Consider the following 26,338-nt stretch of genomic DNA (forward strand, 5'->3'; position numbering starts at 1 on the left):
TATAAACAAGTGCCAAAACTCGTATTAAAATGACAAGGCTCTTGCACTTGCTTTAATACGGTAACGATGCCGTTAGCAGTTTGTCGTTAACTATTGTAAACCTTTGTACATTGTCTTAAACTAACTATTGTAAACAATGGTGAACAGTTGTGACCTGTGGCGAACTGCTGTAAATAGTTCAAAGTAACGATCAAAACAAGGCTGAAATGTAACATGGCTCTTACGCATGCTGTTACGCTTAAGTAATACCATGTTTCATACTAACTTTTATAAACTATTGTAAACTTTTGTTTAGACTTGTAAAACTGTTTTAATCTGTTTTGAAATGTTGTAGACTTGTTGTTGACTGGTGTAAACAGATGTAAACTAAAGATGAGATGTTTGATACACAGGTTAACAAAAGCTTGATGAAACGAACAAACAAACCTTCCAAGGGCCAAAGTGACCAAATTCGGTTCCGTCTCTGCTGCTCGGATGAACGTTAACAGTCCAATCATACCAAACTGATCAGTAACCATTCCGACGGGAATATTGGTAATAACACCTACAGGAAATTTGTGTATTAGCAGAAAAGTCGAATATTTCACTAAAAGTGACTATATTTATGGATTGATTATTGACTACAGAGAAAATATGCTCGTGCACACTCTTTGTGGTATGGTACTATCTTGTCCTTGTAGTAAGTTGTAGTACTGTAATATTGTAGTATTATTGCAATCTAGTAATTGTATTATTTGTAATATTGTAATGTATGATTTTATATCTTAATATCTAAGTGTTGCAGTTTTTGACCTTCAAGGCTCACATAAAAAGAAAAATGAGGTATTAAATCGTTACAGTTGACAATAAAGAAATTTATATGTTATACAAAACTGAAACTTTTTGAATGTTCATTGTATCAAACGCGAAAAGGATACTAAAGCAGATATATTTCACTAATAACCTTTTACTTTTCTAACAGCTATGCCCGCCCTACACTTAGTTCTCAATACGTCTATGTTTAAACTGTCAGTCAAGTATCAGTTACATTTCAAACTAATGTTTTTAAAAAGACCTTTAAAAAAATTGCTGCTTAAGCCATCTGTCATATAACTCTTGATGCCATGCAGAGCAGGACAGATGTAAGTTGAAATTCTGAGTTTCACGCTTAATGGATCATTAGGCAACTGTCGATATAAATAGACGCTTTGGCGCAGATAACAGGACGGTTCTAAGATGAAACTCAGAATTTTATGCCAAATGCGATCATCAATTAACAAAAAACCTTTATGTGTTAAAATAATGTCTATCTTACCAGATGAGCTCGTTTGTATCCCAGCAGAGCCTGGAGTTCTTGACTTTTTATCACTAAAAGGCCTACAAAGATCAAGAAAAGCAGATAATAAAGCATTTACAAACAGCCAACAGTCAAAAAAATTAAGGTATCTAATTGGCAAGCTTTTTACTCAATTACTGATAAAGTGAGAAAAACGGAAAGGGATTTCTATAAAATCACGCGGCTGAAAAGAAAGTAGCAGCTAATAATTTGCTCATCATTAAAAAATGCGAAACAGCTGCTCAGAATCTGATGCTCCAAAAAATCTCGGCGTTTAGTGAAAGGAAAAGAAGACGTGGAGAACGGCTGCCCATTGACACAGAACATTTAGAACTGCTCATTTGCAGATATCATCGCGAATGCTGAACAAAAGTAGCAAATGGCGAAATCGATACTTTTAGTCGTATATCGATAGAAATGGTCAAATCTTGCCGAAATAACAATACATAAAAAAATATGTGATATAATTTGTCACTAGAAAGCAATGTCAATAATGTGTCAAAAATAAAGAACCAACAGCCTAATCAGTCCAATCAACTATGATCGCTTGCCATCATATCATCAATCAAATAATCATCAATCACTTACCATCAATCATAAATCGAATAATAATTAACTTTTAACTTGTTTATAGCCTAGCAACAATGACTGCCATTAATCATAGTAAATGTCAAGGATTGTCTTGAATCGTGCCATCACAAAATCATCGAACAACAAAGTCCCCAATCGTTAATAACTGAATCACAATCAGTCGCAAAATTAATCTCACACCGAAACCACGAACCATCATGAATGGAAAACAGCTTCAATAACTCATTATAAAGCCGAAAATTAAAAAGTGATTAATCAACAATCATGACGATCATTCGACAATCATGACGATCATTCAACAATCATGACAATCACATGTCAATCATGATAATCACTCGACAATTATTAATGACATACCTGCCGTCTTTTACCACACTTTCGTAAGAAGATCCTGAGCTCATTAGTAACTCCTGGTACACTGTGGAAACAAGAAAATTACTCATCAGATACCTTATCTAAAAACAACAAAGTAAGTGATACAAATGACAAAATTATGCCTGATATTGACACTTAATGTTTAATTACAGCCTTAATCACGCTTGTAACTGCAACTGTTGAATGTGCGCTATTTTGAATACCATGATGAGCATTCTGTTTATTTTTACGAGCCACCTTATATTGCAAAAATGCTGAACAGAATCACCTGAAAACGACTTTCCTCGTAACAAGAAAACCACGCATAAAAACAAAGATTCAAAAACAAGACTTTTTCAATTGTTTTTCTACTTAAAAACGAAATATTATGGAAAAGATTACACCTAAGCAAAAGAAACTGGCCTGATGAAGAATCATTTGGTAATTTACACCGATATTTTATCTGCAGGAATAAAGTGCAGACAGTTTTTTAAGGCCCACAGATAATCTAATGTCCCTCGTTAAATTTTCAGTGGCAAACGTAACTATAATTTGAGGCACGGGCCATTCTGAATAACCCAAGGCATTAGAAAGTCCAAGTCGTCTAACAATTCGGAACATTTCCCTTTCGGATTCCAGTACCCTCCACAACAAATTAAAGACATTTATGACAATTTAGTTAAAAAAATTGGTCTGCATCAATTGCTGATGTATCAATCTGAACCCTCCTTGTGATCTTTATGAATGAAGAGCATACATTTCGAGAGAGCGTTTCGGTGACAATCTGTTAATTCCTCTAAGATGGGCCTACACTGTTGCTGCGCGGGTTAATCTGTTGTACGCCACAATAAACATAAGGGGATCGATCAATGGTATCGCTGGCTGCTCAGAGAGCCACGGTAAAAGCTATATCAGGCCATGTATACCCCGCCCCAGTGTAGCGCTATGGGGGGGGGGGGCTGACTACAGATCTAAGGGTCTGTGGTTCTAGACCCTGGCATGACCGCTCTCTGTAATTCAAGGTCGAGGAATCACGAGGTGTGGTCACATCGAGAGGTAGGAGGAGGACACTGCTCGATAGGCCTAGCTTTTCAGTGTCCTAAAAAATAACCTTCAGATGCAGATTTTACTTTCGGCAATACCGCATCGACCAACCGCTTGAATTAGGCTCGCTAAAGGATAGGTTAAAATTGTCATAGTTAAAAAGCACTGGAATATTAAAGCTTTTAAAGCGACAAACAAGCTAAAACTGACAGTGGCTGGCTGATTAACAAATAGCTAGTTTATAGACCCTGTTTACTTTGACACCAAGAATTCATGTCAAAATTCAACAGCGTGGCTTCTAAATAGCCTTGAAAGCTTCGAAAAGTGATCTTTTCATGAAACTTTGTTTGCTGATAAAAAATTAAACAAACACACCTGCAATTAAATCACAGTTAAAAGAAACTGTCTTAGTACAAATTACATTTAAGTATACATTTAAGGGTGTATCACAGAACCTCGAATAAAGATGAGGGGCATTGATGTCAATGTCTTATGAGCCAAAATAATGATCAAAACCATTACTGTTATAGTTAGAGTCAAGGCTATTATGTCTCTACTGGAATGAAAACAATACTCGGGATAAAAAATTGTCATTACCCCCATTGGCAGTTTCATAACAAACAAAAGAAAATCTAAAATGCTATAAAATAATATCATATCGTTTCGCTACAAACACAAAATATTTATCCTATAGATAAATCGTTGGTATTTCACATCTATCCTGTTTTTAATTTGTTTTGAGATAGCTACATTTGATACGTATTGTATTGCATTTTGCAATTACAGTTAACAGTTAAGGCTTTATTAGCTCTGCTTCCTCTACTTTGTCGCATAGATTCCCTATTTTTGGTTAGACCTTGTACTAGGATGTACTTCTATGCAGGGGCGGACACTTCGTCAAATATTGAGGGGGGGGCAAGCCTATTGTTTAAATAAGATGACGTCACATTTCCCATTGTTTTAGAGCAAAAGACCATTGTCCTCTAAAGTATTGGGGCCAGTCACCCCCCCCCCCCCCCTTGCCCCCCCCCAAGTGTCCGCCACTGCTTCTATGAACAATTTGGATTGCTTTTCGCGATTTCGCTTGCTTTAACATCTTATCGAAGTCAATTTCAGGTTATATGAATGATTTATACAGCGAACATACATAAACGCAGTGCCCAGAAAATACAAAGTTTTGCTTTGTCAATAGAACTGGAGTAGAATTCACTCACCCAGTGATTTGTTTTCTTGATGTAATGAAGAATCTGACTGCGAAGATCCCGGGAGAGCTGGAAAGTCTTCATTTTGAATTTGAAACTCGCTAACTGAGTCTTGACTTTTGTTTGTTACCATGACAACTAGAATGAGGGTAGACATAGCCTTACGAAATATATAGAGCAGGGGCGGATCCAGAGCAAACTTGAAGGAGGGGCAGTTGGTAGTGGGGGCGCTGAAAAATTTGACGATGAGAGAACATTGTATACAACAATTTCAGATCCATTTTCGGAATAAACAAGATAACTTTGAAGTAATCCTTGAAGCAAATTAACCTATTGGTCTCAGAAACTTTTTTACCGGATTCTCATTCTTCGAAAGGGGCGCACAATTTCCAAAAAAGGGGCGCCATACTTGCTTCAACTCGTCGAGGGAGGGGTAACTGCCCCTAGTTGCCCCCCCTCCTAAATCCGCCACTGATATAGAGCGACTTAAGAAGAGTATAAACGAAGGGGAAGGGTGACTTAATCGAAAATTTAATGTGAATATACAAGATTTTAGTGTTGCTAAGGATGTAGATACTAGGACTAAATTTGCTATGTGATGAATATTCTTTGAAGATGGCAAAAAATACAGCGGAAACACAGCATAATGAAGCTCTACGTCCGACATTCCTCAGAGTATAAGCGTCGGACAATGACCGAAAGTAAGCTGGAAACCTATATATATAACAAGGTGTTGATCGAAAGCAAAGTGAGAGGAAGAAAGACGCATTTGATTGGCTCATTTGTTTTTAAAATTTACATTTATGTATTTACAGAAGACTCCAAAGAAAACAATGAGATACTTACATGATTCTAAATCATGATTTTGAAGAGCACCACCTAAGGTAGAAATATGAACATAGTCAAGAAAAATAAAAAAAATATCTGCTTTAAATAATTGTTAATAATATAGGTATAGCAAGACAATAAACGGAAAACTTTCATATCACACAGGCGATGATATAATTCTTGCTCCCATCAAGAGGGGCGTCAAACAGACGATTCAACGTAACTGTGGCAAGGAACAAATAAAGGAATCGTGTTGCATGTCGTTGCAAAAAATTTCAAACCGTTGGGGAATTGCATTTTGTAGTCTCCTTTTACAATTAATCAATTAATTTTACAATTGTATTCGCCTTTTATGCCCCAACCTTGAATGATATTCCACCCTGACATACCAGTTCTAAGGGTGAGGTTAGATGGGTACATACATGGTTATCATGTGAGGAATAACACATTCAACGGGCAATTACATATTCAATATTGCCTCGCAGAATGTTTCGTTTCTGAAATAAACTTGAAAAATAATGTGAAAATGCCTCAAAAGAGCTATTTGCATGGCGACCATCAAGTAGATTTTAAAAGGCCCCTCCACGAAGCAGCCCAAAAAGCTCAGCCTAAATGAAGAAGCTCCCCTCTCCCCCTGTATCAAATAATTTGTAAGCTAATTCGAAGATCAACAATAATAAAAAACAAAGACGAACCGTAGCCCGTTCTTGAAGGCAGTGACGCACTTTGTGAACTTGAGGGTGACGATGATGATGAAGCTCCTCTGTTTGCCAGTGCAGGGAAGTCTACGTCAAAATTACTGATTCCTGAACCGATTGGCTGTGTAAGATTGTCTGATGACCCTGCGTAAAAATAATCAGGATTACAAGTATTGAAAAGATATATCAAAACTGTAGTATCGTAGGGCAAAAGGAATTCCAGCGTTTGAACTGACGGGTAAAAGTTGGCTTGCGAAATACACTGTTGAGAAATCAAGTGTCAGACTTTTCGACCAAAACCTCTAAAAAAGGCAAGAATCACTTTTTCCTTTTCGAATATAAAATGGGCGCTGAGTGTAGGCTATGAGGGCGTTTTATAAAAATATCAAACTCAGCCTCTGATTTGGAAATGGTGAATGTGTCGTCAACAAATCGAAAAAAGACACCAGGATTTTGGTCTCAGTCGAAACGTTTTATACTCTGAGAAAAGTCAGACAAAAAGTTTTAGGCATGTTGTAAAATGTTTGCTTTTTTTCAATGCCATTTTCAAATTATGTATCGTGAAACAATTCTACAAAGTTCTTATAAGAATACCTTAATTTTTGCTGAGCTTCGATATTGTTAAAAATTTGTGATTCTCAGAGTAAAATTATTCTTAAAACATTCTTTAGAAAAAAAATTAAGTTATTTGCTTCTCCTCTTCTCTATCGCGAAAACAGTGCAGGAAAAAAAGAAAGCCAAACGAGGGTACCTGAAAAATGCTGTTTGAAAGTAAGGTACGTCTTGTTTGCTCAAAGTCTCATACAGAAAATAAGCCTTACTGTTGATAAAAATTAAGCCCTTGCTATTATTTTTAATTAGTTCTTAAGTTAAAGCAATTTCGAGCCTTAATATTCTATTGAAATGTATTCTTATAAAAATGTGTATTTACGTGTTATCGTTATACAGCCATGCCTTAACGTCCATAAGCACTTTATGACAGACTGGTAAACAGAAATTTTTATTAACTTCATTTAAACATTGTTACAGATAAAACCAGAAATAAAACCACTACTTACCTGAGAAAACTGATGCCATTGTTGATTGTAAAGATGATACCGCGTGCCCTGCTGATACATTTTGTAACTGGCCAAGTAAACCACCCTGAAAAATCGGGTGTTAATTAAAAAAAACAATTATATGAGAAAACAGAAATACGTATTTCGCGCAAAAAGTGCAATTGGAGTTCAAGTCGATGAAAAAATTTATAAAAACTTGTAGAGCTATCAGAAACTTCCTCTCCCAAAAATTTCTATCGAATAAATTATGTTTCCAAGAAGAATCGATAGATCTATCAACTCAAAAACTTTCAAAACGAGAAAAACTATCCCGAGAACCAGAAGACCGTTCTTATAAGCAATAACCATTTCCATCTAGCAGGTATTGCAATATTTAATGCCAATAGCATGACAATTAACGAAGAAATAATCATCAACATTTCAATGAGGACACTATCAAGAGCTTCAATTTACAATTTCTTACAAAGTACGAAGCAAGAGGCAGCCTCTTTTTAAAACAAAACTCAAAATGAGGCTTTAACAAAATAGGAAGATAAATAAAAGTTTGCTGCTTTTTAAAGACTTTTTACAGTATAAGCTCATCACCAATAAAGGTATACAAACGTACCTGGCTACCAGATGATGAGAAAGGTCTTGTTCCGATTCCTGACAACGGTCCGCCTCCGGACAAGCTGCTTAAGCTGCAGATAGATTATATTTATATCATCAAAATCATCATGATCAATTCAAATATTGAAAACAGTTAACTGACGATGCTAACAAAATCTAGCGAACGGTTACAAATGGTTGGTGGTGCTGACCCTACTAACGTGGCTCTACTAGAAAAACAGCACGTATATTACAATCAATTTGATGTTCTTTCTAACCACTAAGTCAAAACTTTACTAATGAACACCACATACGGACATTTCCCAATAACGGACACCCTACAGCAACCGAGAAATGATTTCAGTCCGAAATATTTTGAGTGTGATCGAAATCTCACATAACGAACCCATAGTTTTACGACACCTTTCTTCAACGGGCATAATATCTTATCCGTTATGTTGATGTTTACTTTAATAATCAAAAATGAAACAATAACAAGCCAAACATAATTATAGAAATATCTTGCAAAAAGATTCTTGAAACTAATGAAAATATATCAACTCTTATATTTAAGAAAGCTTAGTTTACCTTCCAAAACTTCCAACTCTGTTCGGTTGTTGATTTGATGTTTGTATTTGTGAAACTTGTTGCTGATGTACAGGCTGGGTCAGTCCAAGAGGTAATAAATTTGGGGAACTTCGGGAGCCACTAAATGAAACACAAAAAATTAAATCGATTTGATGATCCAGAATATAAAATTAAATCAGCGGAACTAACTTTAAAAGCAAAACTTATTGACTAGGTCAGAATAAAAATATGAAGTAAATAGTATGAACTTTAATAGATTCTTTAAGAGAAAACTTACTAACCTGTGGGATTTTCTGGAATCACATGAAAATTGTAAAATCTTTCGTGTATTGAATTATCGAATATTCAAATCCTATATATAGATTTCACGTATTCCTTTAAAACCAAACAACAGGCGCACTCTTGCAGTCACCTAATTGATATTTTTCATTCTAAACAGGATCAGCCGATTACACTAAGATTAAAACAGGGCCAGGAAACGGACAAGGTGTCTTGAAAAGGGAATCTTCTCGACCAACTGATCCAAATAAAATTGATGTACCTGCTTAAAACAGAGGGTAATCCTGCAGTTCTTCCTGTCTTTTGTATTGAGTTATTTATTGCTGATTGGCTCTGTGAATTAGACGCAAGACTTGACGGTAACTGCTGTCCAATTGTTGATCGTCCACCCATTGATAGCAATCCATTCCTGCTTAAACAAGAAAAAAACGTTTAGCAAAAAACATTAAACATTCACACATTTCTAAAATAAAGATTGCATTTTTTGCATGCATGACAATTAGAACTTAGAATTAGAAATTAAACGATATGGTCTCCATTATGATATTAGACGATGGGTTGCTTCGAAAGACTGATATTGGGGGGGGGGGGGCGGGGTGTATGGTCAGGATCACCATAACCTACCCGCTTAAACCGCATCTGCATCCACCAAACTTGCACCAAAACCTTTAAGAGTTCTGAAGAATCATCCTTCTATTTAATCTGAGGCGTGGCATGTCTAGTGCTCCTCTTATTTTTTGGTAAATCGAGCCTTGGTCTTCTTATAAAGTCTTTTGCTTTAAAAAAAATGTTTCTTCGTAAATTATTCCAAGTGGTGGGTGAAGAATTTGATGACTTCCTAATCGTGTGCCCTATCCAAATTCGCCAAAGCATGTTCCGCAAATCTTACAACCTACCGGGATTCAAAACTTTGGTATATACCTTATCCGCATTTGCTAATACGTCCAACGGTTTGCAACGCATTTGCTAATCAGTTAATACTACAACCGGTTGAAGATTAAATGAAGGTAGGACAATCATAAATTCAGGTGAGAAGTAATCTCCTGAAACTTTGCTTACCTGCCAGGGGACGTCTGACCAGATGTAGAAGATGAACTGTGGTGAAATCCAGTAGAAATAGGCGGCATTCCTGTACCAGATAAACCGCCAAACCTGTCACTTCCAGATGCAATCGGCGGCGTAGAAAAACTCCGCGAGAACTGCAAAGGAAAAAACCAAACAATTCGTTATCCTGGTTTCCTCCGAAATAACTCAACAATGTCTACCACCAGAATGGATCCTTGTAAACATCGTGTTCTTTCCATTAATGATTCTTTTTAAAAACAGCAAACGTCATAATGTTTCCAACCACAACGACGCTAGTTGACAAGTTAATGATCGAAACAAATAGACGGATTATGTTGTTTCATACTGAAAATGGCAGCAGAAAAACCGACATAGCTTTTTCCATCGTTTGCAGAAAATGCTTGGGGACATATTTTTAAAAACCCTTTTGGTGTTGTTCAAGTCAATTTAACCTTCAAAAACGAGGTAATTTATTCGCAACAAACAAAGGAACATCGACATACATTATTCAACATACATTCTGTAATTACATACATCCCTTTGGTTGCTGTATCACAAAGAAAGATCCTTAAGTGCTTGTAGGCACTACAAATCTTATAGCACTGTTTGTTCCTCACTACACATTACCTGTGTTGTACTAATCTGCCCTCTTGATGTTTGTGTCATTTGTCCTGAACTGTACATTGGTAAAACTCCTCCTAAAACACGACAATGAAAAGCTGAGGGCATGCCAATCTACCTTAAGTTGCTTAAGTATATGTGTAACAAAGACAAAGGTCGTGTATACAGATGTAATATATTTTTTATGTCGCATATACCTTCAAAAGGTAATACTCTATATTCTGGGAAAATGACTCACATTGTTCTGATAAAGCATCCAAGACGAAATTACTTCTTGTGTAAATAGAGTTCTTAAGTGTGACGTCAAAGAATTATTTATTTTTGACTATGAAATTAAAAACTCTCTTAAGTGCAAATGCATTGAATCTGCTATGAATTGGTCACATCTCAGCAAAGTCGAAATACATTTAACTGATTGTCCACATAAAAAGGATGGCATAATTGTTCTTGGCAGGTTATGTGGTCTAAATTAAAAGGCTTTAAAGATAGATCTTTAATGACGTCATAACTAAAGAGCTCGAGTGACCCTCTCAAGGGTTCGTTTGGAAAACCCGTTGCACGTTAGATAATGGTATTTGCTGCTGGGAAAACAGCGGATAGAGTTTTCAATATACTGTATACGTTTTTAAGGCTAGAAGGGCTTAGGAAATATTCGTAAGGTTTAAAAATTTAGATAAGGTGGCTTTAGTACATGTTTCTGAAATTATGATACTCTGTGGCAAAGTTTTCACAAGACACTAGAAGTGAGGAAAATTATGGTGCTATTCTTCAAAATTTCTTTAAAAAATGCGATATGGTTAGAGCAAGCAGAAGTTTTTGGGAATCGTGAATCAGGAGAATATTCTATTTAACAAGGGGCCGTATCCAAGTAGCAGGGGCCGGTGAAAGACTCATTATATGACAAAAGTTAGCCAGGATTTTGTTTCATTCCAGGTCGCCATTTTTCCCGCATGTTGGAAATTTGGTTTCTACTTACGGGCGATTTGGACCAGTATGGCCTTCCCAGTATTTTGTGCTTTTTAGTAAATCATTGCGTCGAAGGTCAAGAAGATTTTCTATTCACAAGTATATTTCTTCTCTTGTGGAAATTCAGCATGGGATGAAACAGTAAACTGGAGTTGCTGTGTTGTCAGCTGCTGAACTTAGACTAGATCCGGGTTGAAATGTTTTATGCAAGGGGTTTCTGTAGATAAACTTAATGGGTTAGAAATCAATTTAGGATGTTAGCAAAAAACATACCTGGCTGACTAGTCGACCTCCATAAATCGGCTGAAACGTCTAAAAAAGGAGGAAATTTGATATAACAATAGGCAGACAGATGGCAGATAAATATAGAAGGTAACAAATCAACAGTTCAAATCAACGATAAAAGAGCAACGCAAAAAGTTGAGTAAATTTAAATTAAAAATAGACAAGCATTGATGAAAATCCATTCTTGTACTTAGACATAGCTCCATATGATATAATTTTTTATTTAATAATTCAATATAGTCATTTTTTAAAATTGCCCTTTTCTTGATATAGCCCCTTTCTGGGTTTAGCCCTATTCTAAATATAGCCCCTTTTTGGGGTATAGCCCCTTTTTGGATCAAGCCCCTTATCGAAAATAGCCTCTTTCTGGAAACTGCATCACTTGCCAACTACAGCTGCTATATGGATGTTGCCTTTTCTGGATTTTCTTTCTGATAATTAGAGAGTTTGCATGATAAATTTTTACGAAATATATAATGGTTAAAAGGAATTTTAGGCTTTTGTCAAGCCATAGTCAGATAAAGTGAAATTAGGCCGTACCATCTAACGACTGTCCACCATTCCATGCAGCCGACCGTGGATCTGATGGAACAAAAATAATTTATAAACATCAAAAGTAAATACGCATAAACCACTTGAGGCTTGGCTAGCAAATCCCCTCACCATGAAGAGTATTTGAAATAATCAAATCAAATAGGCAAGAGAACTCTAACCAATACTGCAGAAAACCATTTAGTAACAAAACAATGGCTAGATACATCTTCCCAGATTCTAGTGTGAAACCCCCCTCAAATTCCTAAAAATTGACAACGGTAGCATAAACCCCGCATCTCCGTCCCATAAAAAGAGACAAAATACTTGCCATCAAAAGTTTGTCCTGAACCATTCCAAGTGCCAACTCTCGGATCTGAAAGTAAGAACAGAAAACCTTTAATGTTGATACAGAACATTCCGCTGCAAACCAACTCTTACAAAACTACCTCATGTTAAATGACACCAATTGGAACAGACCTACTGTCCTTTTTATGAAGCACAGTATATAATAATAACTGCTAAAATGCACATGGCAGAGTGTTCGATGCAGCACTGACAGAACTGTGCGTGCTTTGGCAGATGATCTACCTAAGAACAAAACTTGGACGTTCAACCCAGAACCGTTCTACACGCAAACGCTCAGTATACACTGATTAGGTTGCTCAAAAATCTATCGTTTTCGTAAATAAACATAACAGATGTTGTCTAAATGGATGTCTTCACATGAATGATTAACATGTATGGCATGATGCAATAATTTTGACATCTGTGCTAAAAGCTCTGAACAGTGGGATGTGCTTGTCAGACCATTGCTCAAAAGAAATACGATCTGATAAGCATGGTTGATATTGCTTGGAATTTCTGATAATATACTGCTATAGAGACCCGTATTTTTTACTAATTAAACATTTTCTAAACGATTCAGTTGAATACTAATTGATAAAAGGGGATTTCATGACATAAAGATGTGCCTGATGCAAGCTGACAAACTTGAAATCTCACATTTGACAGCCTACATTTTTTAGGTTTGCCAAGGTTGACAATATAACTTGAAAATAAGGTGAAAGTGTCCTGGAAAATAAGCGAATTAAAAGCAAGACGTTTCGAGTGTAGCCCGTTATCAAGTGAAAATAGAAAGTGGTGATAGAATTATATACGTAAAAGGAAGAGGGGGTTCGAGAGAGCCTAGGCTGGTTCTCATTCAAAAAATATTTCTCACCAATTTAGGGTTTAGATTCATATAATATTGGTGCTCCCAGTATGCAATGATTTCAGGTATTTTGTCCTTGTTTTCTGATTCACCTAATTAAGTGTTAGTTTTGTTGGACCTCTAATATTAACACTGAAAATTGAAGTCTAGCTTATTCTTTATCAGAAACCTTCTTTGGATATTACGGTAAACAAGTTACCTATTAAACTTGGGCACAAATACAGCTTTCTAGGCTACAGATTCTATAAAATGTGATCTTATAAGACGGTATTTTAAAGTAATAAATTCCCGGGGTCAGCGAAGTATAAGGTGGAAATCACACAAACCTGACTGGGATCCATATAAACTTAACTGTGACATTTGTTGACTGATCTAAAATATAAAAACGTCAAACTACAGTTTCCGTTTTTTTGGCATTATTCAGCCTATGCCACACAATGAGAAGGTCGCAAAATTATCTTTTACTGGCATCTTAAAGGTTTTATAAACAATATTTGGCGGTACAGATTTGAAAAAAATGGCTTTGGAAAAAGTAAACATTTTTTGACAAACTAAAAGCTTTTCGTCCGACACTCTTCAGAGCATAAAACTTAAGAATGCTGATCGATAATTCAAAACAATTTTCAAAATATTTGATGTTTTAGCACATGATTTTAATATGAACCTGGTGGTAAATTTAATTGGCTAAATAATATGACTACCAATCAAAACAAGATTCTAGCTGGCTGGCCTTTGTATAAATTCAAAGAAATATCATCTGTCATTGTTTTTCCCCTAAACTCCTACTTTTGCCAAAAGAAACAGCTTATGATAAAATTAATGGAAGACAGCAGCTTACATCTCTGTCTGAGGGTCTTTGCGGAAATCCTGGTTTGCTAAGCAATGGGTTGTTGAAATCTTCTTCAGTTTCATTTTCGTCTTTATACATTCCCATTTTGTAACCTTGTTTTCCATGTCCGAATCCACTGCCAAGATTTGGTTTTCGTCCACCTACATCGAAAATTGGAGTTGACGAGGGAACTGCCTTTACTTAAAAACACAACTGAATGAATTCCTTTAAAAGAAATAAACCAACATTCTGCTTTTTCTGCACTTGAATGTTCAATGTTTCCAAGGAGCATCCCTTAAGGTAAGCTAATAGATTTTCACAGTGATCATGCCATTCTCGTAGGCTGTAGAATTTTTGGACACTTCTATACCTACTTACTTTATGCCTTCAAATTCTTTGTGTTGCAATTTCATCGACTCGTGATTTTTTCAATTTCTGAAGATTAAGCATTGGTGAAAAAGTTGTTTCGCTCGAGAGGCAAGAATCTCGTGTCATAAACTGTCAGTACATAGTGGGATGTGGCAAATTTTTACACTTTTTCGTAACGCAAACATTTGCCGCATAAATAAACCTTGGAAAAAAGCTTTATTTCGAATCGGTTCCAGTTAAGAAAATGTTGCAATTATTCAAAGTTTAAGTAATATCACCCAGTAAAGGCAGGCTCTTATCAGAATAGAGATAAGTTCGGTCTGGGAATCGAAAGCCACGATACCATTTGAACACATTCAAACATCATTAGCCGCATGGAGCAGGTAATCCAAATGCTGGTGACATTGCTTCAAAATATTCTAAAAGGCATTAAAAATTTGATTTACAGAGATTTGGCTCTCGGCTCCCCAAAGAATGTCAGAATATCAGAAAATTTCATACCTGGTGATAAATCTTGCGGTTGTTTTCTATAGGAGCCTTGAAACCTACAAAAATAAAAAACATTTATGAGTGTTCAATAACCCTTATAATATCATAAAGCAAAACTGTGTTCCCAAAACCCTTTGACAATTTGGGTGAAGACACTCTGACTGAGGGGCAAATCACTCCAAGAAAATCTCGTACACCTTTTGTGAAAATCCTATTGTTATATTTGAAAATCGACAGAAATCCTTTTGTTTTAGGAAAAATCTCGTGCGCTATTTGCAAGAGTGAATTGCCCCTCGACTCTGGCCACACTTAAAAATCTTATTATTGGAATAAAAAAGGGTGCCACATTTCGTCTGCTATAACTTTTCTACATCAAAATTGCGATTCGATTCTGCATGATTTGTAGAGGAAAAGCCTGCTTCGGCTATAGAATGCATTTAAAGGACATAGCAATACATAAGGAAACCAATGCCTGAGGGCTGCAGGAGTGGAAGCTGCCTGTTCCAATAATCCCCCAAAACATCCACTGCCCTTATTTTCTATCATATTCAAAATATCGCTGACTTTATCTCTTACATCCCAACCCCCTTCCAATCCACAGTATGCCGTAATAACTATGTGCAAGGGGAGGGGGGCATTGCGGAGTGACAATTCTTGAAGTAGCGATAAAAACATTCTATGGGTTTTTAGTCATCAAGGGTCGATTTATTTGGAAAGAGGATTCCAGTAAATAAGCCTGATAGCAAAATCTGGAAGCGAGAAATAATGAGGTGGGGTTTAAGGAATTTTAAAGCCGGACACACTCTATAAAGTACGATACTATTTTTGGTAAATTAAGGGCTTATTTCAGAATAACACACTGCCAACCCGCTTCTCTTTCTCTCATGTGAAATAAAGTTGACATCGCCGTTTTCGACAAGTATTCTTCCTTTAACCATAAACTCAAATAAATGACCTTCCTTATGCAAAATACACAACACTCTTTTTCTTAGCAGTAGGGCATAAGAACTAAATTTGATCCTAAAATATAATACTGAAGGTAACAAGCATTAGACAGCCAGCGATGGCTGTTTACGAGTTATTCGCAAGAAATGGGATTGATTTCCAAACAAACAGCTGTACTGGTTGTGTTTGATTGGATTTCCTGCCACAACTATTTTATAAACCATAAACTATTTCTTAACTGATCAAAACATCACCAGACACTTCCATAATTGCGTTCCAGGCTCTTACTACAACCCATTTACGGTGGGGTAATGTGTATACCATGACAGGGTCTTTGTCACAGAACGGTGATCATGTAATAAAAGTAGCATTTCACTTTAAGGGCTGTTTACTAGATGCTTTGATAAGTCGCAGATTAAGCAGACCATTTAACGTCTTAACAAGTTAGGAAAAACCCAATAAAAAGACCAGATCAACATTAATCCAGTCTAGCTTGAAACAAGGTTTCTTCTCAGTTTCAAAAAGTCTTTGGGGATATGACATTTAACAGGAAAATAAAAAAAACTAGATTAATTTTGAAAATTTAAAAACAATTGTTCTCATCGTGCGTAAAACAAGAAACTCTAAAAATGTTTATACTGTGCTCAAGTGACAAATCAGTAAGTTTCAATTAAAAATTCAAGTGGATGAGCAAAATGAAAAAAGGACAAATGAGCTAAATTTCAATTTTCAAGCCATGTCAAAGGGAACCTAAGATAGGTGCAAAAAAGAAGGATTTATTATGAAAAGACAGTGGATATATGAATATTTGAAGTAATTATGAATATGGAAAATAACAGTAGAAAGAAACAGACATGTCATTTCTAAAGGAGATTGTCACTAACAGAGATACTAGAATCATTTATTCCCTAGCAAATGGATGCATAGACATAACAGCTTATGAAAATGTAACAGTTAACTTAAAGAATTATGAAATGAGTGTCAGCATAGAAAATATATTCCAAAACATTATTTGCAAGAAATTTTTATTGGAACATCTAATAGCTACACTAATAATCCAAATATTTTTCGCTTCTTCTCTTCCTGGATGCTATTTCTTCCGCGCCCTCTCTTGCTCCCTCACACAATGTTGATAATTTTTGGAAAATATTCCATGATTCCTAATCTATTATGTAATTTTAAAGTAAACAAATGGGAAAGGGAAGAATGGTTGAATTCACTTAAAATCAAAACTTTTAATGTTACTGTTTCAACACTTTTGACAGTGGTTTCATTTGCAGAAAGGCTTTGAGTGATAAAACTTTTGGCAGTGGTATGAGAGACTTTACTATAAGGGTTATATTTACAAAAATGTCTAGCAAGATCAACATGAGATTGAAAAGGTTTCTGATGGAGAGACCTTAACTTAAAACTGGTTAACATTTTCAGCCTTTTTCAGAGACAAAGCATTTTTTCATTTAAATTACCAGGTACATGAAAGATTGAGCAGGAAAAAAGGTGGAGCAGAAAGTTTACTCTTAAAGTTACTGTTTTACTAACAAATGCTTTCTGTAACTTCGCTTAAAGTAGTCATCCCAAGTGAAAGCACAGAAAAACATGAATTTTCCCTTTAGACATTAGTACAAGTTCTAATAGCTTTCCAGCTAGTGCAAGTTACTGTAGCTAGATTACCAGAAAGCAGAGACAATGCAAATAATGTATTATATGATAGACTTTGCTTAAAGTCACCCCAAATGTTGCTGGAAATAAGGCTAAATTGACTAGTTTTGGATATTTTTGATAAAATTTTATGGTCATAACTAAGACCAGCACTCAGTGTATAAGATCTTGGATTAAATTGCTTATGATGAATAATGTAAATCAGCAAAGGATGGTACAGTTTAGAAAGGGATGACAAAAGTATTTACAATAATATTGAAACTAGGCTTAAACTATAGAAACTTATAACTTATCCCTGTATACAGGGGGAGGGCTTATAACTGTTTCTACCTAGCATATGAAGGTAGTTTTTAGGACACTGAGAAGCTTATGCTTATTGAGCAGTGTTCTGGTCCTTCCTCTCAATGTGACCACACCTCGTGATTCCTTTGCCTGGAATTACAGAGAGCTGGAAACTCTCCTCACTCTGGGTGAAAGTTTGGTCATGCCAGGGAGTCAGTGCCTCTAGCAACTGAGCCATCCTCACACATTTTGAAGGGCTTCATATTTATATGGTAGAGAAGGATTTAAGTTAAATTTTTAACCAAAAACTAGCTGTCTGCTTTAATATCTTCAGGGCATTTTCTTATTGGAAATCCCTGTGTTGATAATTAAAACCAAGATCCAAAGCTCTTATAAGGAATAATTGAAAGAAAAGTAAAGATTTAAGTCTGATTTTTCAGGGAATCAAGAATTAAGCATAACCATACCTGTACAATGCTAAAGCATATTTGATAAATTTGACATTTAATGTGTTTCAATTTTTTTGATAAGCAAAAAATTAATAACTGTCATTATATTTTTAATTTAGCATTTAGCATTTTGTTCTGACATCATGAATAAAAATTAACAATTCTTAATCTTAACTCTCTCAGCAGTGTGAAACGTCTGGAGTGTCAGAGATCTGATTAATCAATAATAACTACATTATTGACCAGAATACATGATAAACATTGAAAACTATTGAATACAATTTGACTTTTTTCAGAATAATGGGACTTATGTCTTCTTTATGTACAACAAAAAACATTTATTAAGGTGTTTAAAAAAATATTTGATAAGCTGTTGCCATCTTAAAATGGTACTTACTGGTTCATCCCTAAAATATTATCTCCAAAACCTCCACCAACAGACATTAAACCAAATAAATCTTTGATCTGTATATGAATTGTTTATGCTAAGAAAGAAGGAAAAGAGGTGTTAGTTGTTACCATATCAAGTACTAGCTTTCAATAATTATTAGAGAAAAAATATTCTGAAGTGTGACCTTAACTGTTAAGAGAAAATGATCAACAGGTCCAAATTAGTGATTCACTAATTTAACAATTTGCAATCAAGATCTCATTTTCATGAGTAGACTTTCTGCAAAAACTTGTGAATTGTCAAAGCATTATATGAGTGAAATTTTTCTCTAAGTTAAAGATGTCCAAAATTACAACATACAGCAATGAATTTTCATAAAGTTGTATAAAATTTTCTGATTCGCTGTACAAAACAGGCCTGCCTGTTCGGGGCAAGTGATAGCTCACACTCGCCTCAGTGCTCAGTATTCAGAGAACCCTGAACAACCTATAAGATGATTAATTGGTTGAACAAAAATATGCGATTCTGCTATCGGGCAGCATTTACTGGAAAACACAGGTTGTGCGAAAAATTATAGTGGCAACATGTTTCGATTTATTGGTAAAGCTTGATCGTTGTTCCATCTAGCAGTTTTGCAATGCACCTACTTAAACATGAAAAAGCCGGTATTGTCTAGACAGGAGTTCGTTTTCACCTAAAGATCTGTTGGTAATATTTTCCATTTGCCATAGGCAAGTGGTACTGATTGGGCAACCTCAATAGTTGTGCTCATGTTTCTGATTGGCCTATTTATATCCACAATTGGATATATATATTTCCTAGCATAGAGTTTTTGATCTATGTTCTGATGATTTATACTCTGAAGTGTGTCTGAGGAAAAACTTAAGTCCATTTCAAAATGTGTTTTGCAAAGCCATTTTTAAACTCTGTGCAACAAAAAGATTGTTATTTTTGTGTTGTGCGAGCTTTACACGAAACTGAAAGAGTGCTTTCTTTTAAATCCTTTCAGCAAAGGCGGTGTCTTAGTCACGGCTAAAGCAAATACAAATTGAAAGAAGTAAAACAGCATACTCCTGACTGAGGCTATTAAAGGCAACCGACAGATACTAAAGTGGCTTAAGTCATCTGTCGATTGTCTTTAAAGTACATTCTATGTGTTACTGATTCAGCTTGCCATAGCAAATTAGGGGAGAGATTCACGGCTCACCTACAAAAATACAAACAACTAGGCCTGCAATAGTTATCATGAGTGCTAGATTGTTGTCAACATTGATGCCTTTACCATCAAGAAGAAAAAAATCAAGATAATCAGTAAGCCTTTGTTCTGCAATGTCTTAGTTTCATGGATACATTGCTAAACATGATTTCACAGTAAGAAAACCCGAATAAAAGATTTAAGTCATGCAGTTAATAATATTGTCAAACATTTGTGATTGTTGTGTCTTGAAGACTGGAAAAAATATGACAACAATAGCTTGATCAATAAAACATGATGCTTAGTTTCATCAATATGTTAAAAGATGTCTAGTTTTCAGGAGAAGCCAATGTGTTGAGCTATAAACAAAAAAACTTATCATATGATTGCATTGTTAAAAAATAATAACAAAAAATGCATAAATTGAATCAAAGCAGTGAATAATTTATCAAGATACAACCACATATCAATTGAAAATCCTTGATATCTTTTGTTAACTGGGTAAGAATCTGAATAATTCCATAATTGTCTCAAAGTGTATAAATAATCTTTGGTAAAGAAAGCTTGATTCTGAAATTGCCACATCTCCAAAAAGTTTTTTCAATTCATGAGATAATTATCTAATCAAAAATTTAGATATGGCACTAAACTCTTTTGATTATCTTTTAATACTTGAATATATCCAAGCAGTGATCAAATTTAAATACTGAAAAATATCCATCTACAGCTCTGCAAATTGAAGAAACTCAAAACAATTTTCACTGATACATCAGGTACCATGAGTGTTGAGAAGGGTTATGGGTCTAAAAAAAGTGCAAGGGATATAACCAAACAAAAACAGAGCTTTAATGGTGGTTCACTTCTTAATATCTTGCATCGTTTGCAAAAAGTGGGGTAAGGCTCCCCATGCCCCCTCCTTCGCAGTGCCTGTACATGATGTGAAAAACACAATAAATAAAGGAAAAAAGACATGTTTTTTATTGCCGCTGAAGGATATTGTCATTTTAAAAACCTAATTCTAAAAATGTATAATAACTACTACTTTTCACCTACACCTTAATGGATGTAAAATAATCATAATGACCAAAATGGTAAGCTTCTGTGAATTTATACCCAGATGTGGATTGAAAGTAAGGTGTCAGGAAGAATCATGTGTTGATAAACCTATTTTGTCATACTTTGAGGGGTATAAAAAACACTTCATTATGGCTTATTCTTTTTCTTTTCTGTGCCATTTTCAAACACAAATAAAAGTGTGTTAAACTATGCACCAAGACTTGTGGAAAAGTTAGAAACAACTAACTTGCTTCATAATTCAAGTATTTTTACGAGCATTTTAGTTTCAAAATACAGAAACAGCTAAAATGCACAAGAGGCAGAAAAATATCAATTTCCTTATTTCATAGCAGAAATATCTAAGGCAAAAAGTTGCTTCAAATGTTATGCTTAGTGCCTTGAAAATAAACTTTGATAAACTCTGTCATTCCTTGTTTAATTTTGTGCAAGACCTGTCTCTAGCACCATCATTGAATAATAACCAAGTATCAAAATGTTTTGAAAAAAATAGCTGTAAAAAGATGCATTGTTGGAGTATGGTTGTCTGAAATAGGACATAAGAAAATATATATATACAAGGCTCGACGAATTTAATGATGGAATAAAATTTATTAGCAAATTTTGAGCAAAAAAACCCATGTGAAAATTCTCAAATTGATAAAAGTAATGCTTATAGCCAGTCAAATCTAACCAAACCTTAATTTATGTTATTTGGAAGTCATTGTAAACCAAAAAAATATTCTAGTACAAGAGATTTTCTATAAAGCAGCAATTACATCAAACTTGGTATAAATTTTGCAGAAAGAATATTGCTTTGGTATGAAAAAAACAAAGAGAAAAAATGGCCACAAGAAGAAGAAAACATACACAGAACATTATAGACAGAAAAATACATAGATACATTGCCATCAATTATCAGCTCAACTTAATTGTAATGTTAGAAGAAGCTTTTAGCTTTCTTAAGAGATGAGGTACTTTAATTTGTTTGATTTTTGCATATGGAAGCTAATTTGGAACTGAATTAAAGTGCATCTGAAGATCGCTTGGTGATAGGATTGTGTATACAAAGTAAGTATGAAATGCCCCTTCAAGGTTTGGACAGATCATGTAAGAAACCTTACACACCATACTATGAATCATACATGCCCTCTCTCTTGTTTCCTCAGAACAACGTTGATGGTTTTGGAAAATGTCATACAAGTTCCATGAAAAAACACAATTCCTAATCTGTTGTGTCATTTTAGATGGGAATGAGAAGAAAGGTTGAATTTACTTTGAGGGGTGTAATCAAATCAATTTGCAAATGATGTTAAACAATGATGAAGATTTTTTTAACCTTAAATATTTTAATGCACACAGAGATTTCAGGCAAGGCACAGAAGTTCTTCCATTTACATAACAAACTTTTCATCTGGGGCACATATCCCAATTAAAGATAATTTTGGGCGAGCATTGCTGCACACAGTTTTAGTATATGAGGTGGAGTTGCAAATGGAGAGAAATAGCGCACAAGCATAATTTTTCATTGCTGTCTATTAGATGCAAGACTTCTTTGATAGGAGGGTAAGATAAATTGGCGGTTTGCATCTGGGTCTGTTCTTTAATCATTGTTATTTTATAATAATTGTAGTTAGTTAATATCATAAATATATATTCATTGATAGTGTATATGATAATAAAAGGTTTTTATAATTGGGCCCTTGAAAATCAGCTTTGCTTTAGGACAGCCCCTCAAATGAAATGAAAACTTATGTGCAGTAATATAATGGAGCAGTCTTGAGTCCCTTAGGAAAGAATCTCTTGTGGGGCTTTGCTAATAAAAATATTGTCCTTTAGGTTGTCTTACAAACTGTTAGCTTTCTACCCAAACACTTCAAGATCAAAATGCCGATTTCAGTATGCAACTGTAAGTATGTGCAAGTTTTCCAGCTTGAGACATTTTCCAGCTTCAATCAATATGATCTGGTGAAGTCTTCATTGTCTACCAAAACTATTTTCAATTACATCTCCTTACTATCTAAACTATAGAACTAACTATTTATTGTTGCATTTGGTTAATTTGTAGAACAAATAATCAAAGCATATTGCTATAAAATCCTAGCTTGTCTCAAAGCAATCTTTAAAAAACTGTTGGCCCTAATTTCATTGGCAATGAGGCATGAAAGGATATCGTCTGCTTTAAACCAATAACGGTTTCCTGTTTCTTTGTTGTAATTCTCATGATAAAATCCACATTTAATAAACAGTACACAATAAAGAAACGAAACGAATATTCGAATTTTCTTCATAAGCTTGATAAAATGCAACAATCTTGCATTATTATCATAATATTTCAGCTTGCGCCACAACAAAGTAGTTCCAGGAAATTTTAATGAAAACATAGCAAAACCGATAATCTTAAGGACATCTAATTCTTAATGTTCCTACGCACAAATACAAGTCAACTCATCAAACAGTATCGTTATCGAAGAATTTTGATATTAATAGATAGATGCGCATAATGTTTGATTCAAACGTAGATTACCGCCCTTCTTCGTTTGGGCCTAGCCTCAAGATATCGGAAAACTTCCCTCACTTCGCGTCATTCATAAAGCAAAAATAGAGCCGATACATACCTCATAAGTTTATTTAAACCAAGTAGAAAGATGAAGCTTGATGATATTTACAGCAGATTTACAAGCAAGACATACCAATACAAATAATAATTATTCAAAATATCCTAAGCAGTTTTTACAAAAGTGGAAACCCCGACTTATCAAGCAGTCGCGCATAAAAAGAATCAATAACGCATGCGTGTGCCTGCAGCCTCAGCTCCATAACGAAACGAAATTGCTGGCTGTATAAATTTACTTGCAACGTTCTTTTGGTAAAGTTATGTGTTTTCTCAAACCTGCAATATTTTTCATCATCAAAATAGACGTTAGTAGAACAGTGATTATCGTTTTAAATGAACAAAATGCACAATTTTTATTTGACAATAACTGTTCACAATTCATGTGGTTACCATTCGAAGTTATCAATTTCTATTTTCACATTTGCCAAAAAATGGATCATAGAATCTGAATCTTGAAGTTAAAATTAGTCTGTGCCTAAAAATTGGCCGTGAATCATGCCATTTTCAAAATCAAGCTTTTCCGTTACAACTCATTGAAATTTTCACTGAAAATATTTCAAAAACTACAAGCAGTATCTCGCGAATGAACAGTCAAAACTACATGAGATTTTAATTGTAGACTGATTTCAACAGGATGATTTCAAATCTAATTTCTCAATGCTGGCAAAGTTTTCAAAATAGCGACATACAAAACCTACATCAAATTGAATCCGCGAATTAGCCACAATTTGGCTGTTTTTGTATATGTTCTTTGGCAGGCCGAATTTGGCAATCGTTCGTAAAATATGTGGCTGCCAAAAATTCGAGATATCTGGCAACCCTGCACAAAAGGATAGAATAAGGCTACGTTCACACTACTCCGTATTCGTTTCGCTCCGTTTTCGTTGGTGAAAACGATGTCCGTTCACACTACACTCTTTTTTTATAAGAACCAGTAAATTTGAGTTCAGGCTGACTGTCCTTAATTTTTTCGAAAATCTGAGGCTGAATTGTTCTTAATTTGTTTTTAAATTAAGAGGGTGTAAGCAGTGCTATTGCTAGCTTTTTCGCTCTAAGGAGGTGTTCAGGCCTCATTTGCCAATAAAGTGAGAGACAGTCTTAATTTGCTGACAAATTTGAATATTCACCGAAAAAGCACCCACACATCGCTTCAAAATCGTCGATTTTGAGAAAAAAGTTATTCAAAATTGCATTTTGCAGAAGCTCAGTCTCAGCTTGTTCTTAATTTGTTCTTAACTTTTGACCAGTTTTGAGTTTCGTGTTCTTATAAAATTGTTCTTATAAAAAAAGTGTAATCCGTTTTCGTATGAAACGCTTTGAATACGATAGGTGCTCACACTACTCCAACAAAAACGCTTGTGGTTGCCTCTTTTTTGGGAAGAGACGTTCACGAATCCACAACAAATTGGCGTCATTATAAATGAAATTAAATAAAATCGTGAAAAACTTTGTTGTAACAGCTACAAGTCTATTGTGAAATCTCAATTTAAAAATTTTTAGATTTGGTGTGCTAGAAAGCACGTATTTTGTTGCCGTTGCTAGCGTATTCAAATGTCTCCGTTTTTGGTGCTCACACTGAAAATGGAGCGTATTCGAAAGTATCCGTTTTCATTGGCGTTTTCAAACGACTCCATTTTCATAGCAGAGTAGTGTGAACGCAAGGCAAAAATCGGATAAGTTTGACTCCGTTTTCATTTGAAAACGGAGTAGTGTGAACTAAGGCGTTTTCCATATAACTTTCATACGACCCTGTTTTCAAAATTAGTCTGCTTAATTGTCAATTACATCTATCCGCCCAATCTTGTTTTTAATATAATTGATAATAATTCATCATATTTCATAAGGACTATATTCAATCTTCTAAATGATACTTGCAGTAGAACCTATTTATTATGAAGATGCATAGGGACCATCGATGCTTATAAAAGGTTTAGGAAAGTACCGGTTTAAATGATGGCCTATCAGAAATCATCAGGTCATATCAAGCATTGAATAATTTCAACAAGCATGCTTCTGTTTGGCATTAACCATTTTATATTTAAAGATAATTTTTTTTCAAAGCAGAGTTTAAGCTTCAGAGTTGTTCAAGAACTTTTGACAACTGTTCAAGTTGATATTTTTATTGTTGTATTGGACAACCAAACTGGTCAGATATTTGGAAATATAGCACAACATTTTGAATCTTGGATTCATTTCTGTTCAAAATAATATATGTTTGCGAAAATCACCCAATATTTTTTAGCAATGGACATAGCAACGCTCTTTGGGTTTTTTAGAATTTTTCGTTCAAGTTGATAAAAAATACATCATTCATATTGATAATTCAGTCATGATCATCTGATGACAGGGAAAGTTGCAATTTCGTAAATTTTGTAAAAGATTTTTTAATCGCAGAGAGAATGGATGATCTATGGCTGTTCGATTTTGCAAAGCACCCAGCTTTTGAAGTTGGAAAGCAATTTACCATTTATACCATCACAACCATTAAAGATATGAACAAAACACAGCGTGGCACACCAAGTGTTTTAAAAGAGCATGCCATGGAATGTTACGGAAAAGGAGCTTGATTCTGGTAACATGTAAAAATAGATAACTGTCCCTTTAATCGTAACGGTCACCACTTAGGCCACTTTGACATCAAGGTAGCTGAGAATTTCTGCAGAAAGAGGTAATTAATTAGATTTCTGTTTTTGAACGCTTTTCTTTGCCCTTTTATTCAAATGATTCTTTCTCATATCTGTCTAAAATAGATGCAAAGTGAACAAAACTTTGATATAGACAAATTCAAAGCTTTGCCATGTAAAAATTATACACATGCTGTTTCTGTCATACAA

General features: G+C 34.9%; 1 protein-coding gene across 3 annotated transcripts in view; it reads right to left on the bottom strand.

Annotated features, from left to right (window-relative positions):
- Nucleotides 1-23,672, bottom strand: part of LOC135682679 (uncharacterized) — a 35,863-nt gene extending 12,191 nt beyond the window's left edge. Inside the window, exons 1-20 of one of the 3 annotated variants that reach the window (XM_065197787.2) lie at nucleotides 23,506-23,671; nucleotides 18,646-18,733; nucleotides 14,926-14,969; nucleotides 14,065-14,216; nucleotides 13,553-13,598; nucleotides 12,345-12,389; nucleotides 12,023-12,064; nucleotides 11,471-11,509; nucleotides 10,238-10,308; nucleotides 9,605-9,744; nucleotides 8,808-8,954; nucleotides 8,267-8,386; nucleotides 7,698-7,770; nucleotides 7,091-7,175; nucleotides 6,030-6,176; nucleotides 5,353-5,385; nucleotides 4,519-4,644; nucleotides 2,264-2,324; nucleotides 1,295-1,356; nucleotides 427-544 (exon numbers count right to left, since the gene is read on the bottom strand). In XM_065197787.2, coding sequence (XP_065053859.1) covers nucleotides 427-544; nucleotides 1,295-1,356; nucleotides 2,264-2,324; nucleotides 4,519-4,644; nucleotides 5,353-5,385; nucleotides 6,030-6,176; nucleotides 7,091-7,175; nucleotides 7,698-7,770; nucleotides 8,267-8,386; nucleotides 8,808-8,954; nucleotides 9,605-9,744; nucleotides 10,238-10,308; nucleotides 11,471-11,509; nucleotides 12,023-12,064; nucleotides 12,345-12,389; nucleotides 13,553-13,598; nucleotides 14,065-14,216; nucleotides 14,926-14,969; nucleotides 18,646-18,692 — 1,598 coding nt within the window. In that variant the 5' untranslated portion in view covers nucleotides 18,693-18,733; nucleotides 23,506-23,671. Of the gene's footprint in view, nucleotides 1-426; nucleotides 545-1,294; nucleotides 1,357-2,263; nucleotides 2,325-4,518; nucleotides 4,645-5,352; nucleotides 5,386-6,029; nucleotides 6,177-7,090; nucleotides 7,176-7,697; nucleotides 7,771-8,266; nucleotides 8,387-8,807; nucleotides 8,958-9,604; nucleotides 9,745-10,237; nucleotides 10,309-11,470; nucleotides 11,510-12,022; nucleotides 12,065-12,344; nucleotides 12,390-13,552; nucleotides 13,599-14,064; nucleotides 14,217-14,925; nucleotides 14,970-18,645; nucleotides 18,734-23,505 lie in introns of all 3 variants that reach the window. The other 2 variants (XM_065197707.2, XM_089113331.1) reach the window with 2 other exon arrangements.
- Nucleotides 23,673-26,338: the final 2,666 nt, after the last annotated feature.

This window comes from Rhopilema esculentum, chromosome 17 (genome assembly GCF_057945365.1).
Source record: "Rhopilema esculentum isolate cy_ngs chromosome 17, ASM5794536v1, whole genome shotgun sequence".
NCBI classification, from domain to species: Eukaryota; Metazoa; Cnidaria; class Scyphozoa; order Rhizostomeae; family Rhizostomatidae; genus Rhopilema; species Rhopilema esculentum.